The sequence below is a fragment of the Larus michahellis genome, chromosome 2 (assembly GCF_964199755.1).
Source record: "Larus michahellis chromosome 2, bLarMic1.1, whole genome shotgun sequence".
Taxonomy (NCBI): Eukaryota; Metazoa; Chordata; class Aves; order Charadriiformes; family Laridae; genus Larus; species Larus michahellis.
In genome coordinates, this window is record NC_133897.1 from 157,049,994 (window position 1) to 157,051,743 (window position 1,750).

The 1,750-nt window shown below is 60.0% G+C and overlaps 1 protein-coding gene across 5 annotated transcripts in view; it reads right to left on the bottom strand.

Moving 5' to 3' along the window:
* TMEM65 (transmembrane protein 65) overlaps positions 1-1,728 on the bottom strand; it is a 34,605-nt gene extending 32,877 nt beyond the window's left edge. Inside the window, exons 1-2 of one of the 5 annotated variants that reach the window (XM_074577782.1) lie at positions 1,687-1,722; positions 1,181-1,390 (exon numbers count right to left, since the gene is read on the bottom strand). In XM_074577782.1, the coding sequence (XP_074433883.1) occupies positions 1,181-1,298 (118 nt within the window). In that variant the 5' untranslated portion in view covers positions 1,299-1,390; positions 1,687-1,722. Of the gene's footprint in view, positions 1-1,180 lie in introns of all 5 variants that reach the window. The other 4 variants (XM_074577780.1, XM_074577781.1, XM_074577779.1 and 1 more) reach the window with 4 other exon arrangements.
* Between the last annotated feature and the right edge of the window lie 22 nt (positions 1,729-1,750).

Below are 1,750 nucleotides of genomic sequence, written 5' to 3' on the forward strand. Positions count from 1 at the left end.
AAAGCACTATGTTGGAAAACACATACAACCGATTCACGCTCTGCAAAACAGCAGCGCTGCTCCTAAAATGAACCGTTTAAGTAAACTACTCTGGCTGTGACTAGAGACACTGGTGTTTATATCCAAGTGTGCTACAAACAAAACCAAAGAGGTACCTGCAAAGGCTCTGTCTCTTCACGAAAGCAGCATTCCCACAGCCGACCCCTGGAACTGTTCTCTGCCCACCACAAGGTTTCTTCCAGACTTGTACAGAAGAGCCACAAGGCACAGAAATGCCCTTTCCAAGGGCACGCTACTATCAAAGTCACAAAGAGGCCTAGATCAAATGCACACTGATCTCTTAAGTACATGCTATCATCTTCATTGCAATAGGGATTGCAAATTACAGCTAAGCATCAGAACCAGAAGTACCGAGGTTGCAATTAAGAGGATTTGGTTTTGTCAGGTTTTGATTTGTTTAAGGAAAATTGTCAAAGAAAAACTGGCAAGAACAGTTGGATCAGGCACGCACACACAAAAAAAAAAATCACCGTGAATTATTTTAACTGATGTTGCATAGCAGTATATTCAGAGATACACCTATAAACCTCCCCAGAACATACACACCTTCCTGCAATCGAAACCAACACTTCCAAGAAGCAATGCCGGCAAGCAGGGAAGTGTAATTCATGAATGAGTTCCCCGAGTAACAGCAGCCCGGCGTCTCTTAAGAGGTCTGAAAATCAATTTACTGCTGCCATAGGGTCAGGAGGATTTGAGGAGAGACACACTTTTCTACTCCCATCCCGAAAAATGGCCACCCGCGCCTCTCCGAAACTCCTCGTGAGGCGACCAACACGCCGGGGATTTGGCGTGGTGGGTCGTTTTAAGTTCTGAAGGTGCTGCGGATGCTTCTGGAAACGAAAAATTGAGGCTGTGTGCCTGACCTGCACCCGATTACGCTGAAACACAGGGGCACACGCCTCCACATGCCTTCCTTCTCCCGCTGGAGTTCCACACTCGCCCCGAGGAGCCGCTTGGGCGAAGGCGGGAGGACCCGCCGCTGCCGAAACTTCGGGGGGCTCCGTCCCCGCAACCGGCCCGGCCACCCCACCCCACCCCACCCTACCCTCAGCGCGGCCCCAGGCGGGGAGGGAGGAATGGATGGAGGGAGGTGGCGGGCCGGGGTCTCCCCGCTCACCTTGGGCGATGGCGATGGACTCGAAGCGGTGCAGCTCCCGCAGCAGGCAGCTCCGCTCGGTGGAGTGCAGGCTGTAGATAAAGTCGCGGGCTCCCTGCGCCGTGTTCAACGCCTCCATCGGCTCCTTCTTAGGGTGGGTGCCCAGAGACCGCCCGGCCACCGGCGGCGGCGGCGACGACCCCCGCGGGAGGAGCAGCCCCGCGGAGCCGCCTCGCAGGCTGCCCAGGCGGCGGCGGCAGCAGCAGCGCGGCGGACCCCGCAGCGAGCCCAGGCAGGAGGAGGGGGCGGCGGCGGGGCCCGCCGGCCGCCCCAGCAGCAGGGCGGCCCGGCCGAGCCACGCCGACATGGGGCAGGGGAAGGGCGGCGGCGGCGCTCGGGCCGCCACGAAACGGGAGTTCCCCGGGCCGCGCTCCTCCTCCCCCTCCCGCCGACTCGATTTCACGGGGGATCCGCCAAGCCGGTCACCGCTCCCCGCCTGCTGAGGCGGCTCCGCGATCGCTGCCGGCCGCCTCAGCCGCTGGCGCCCATGGCCCCGCGCCGGCGGCAGGGCGGGGCGGCAGGGGCGGCTCC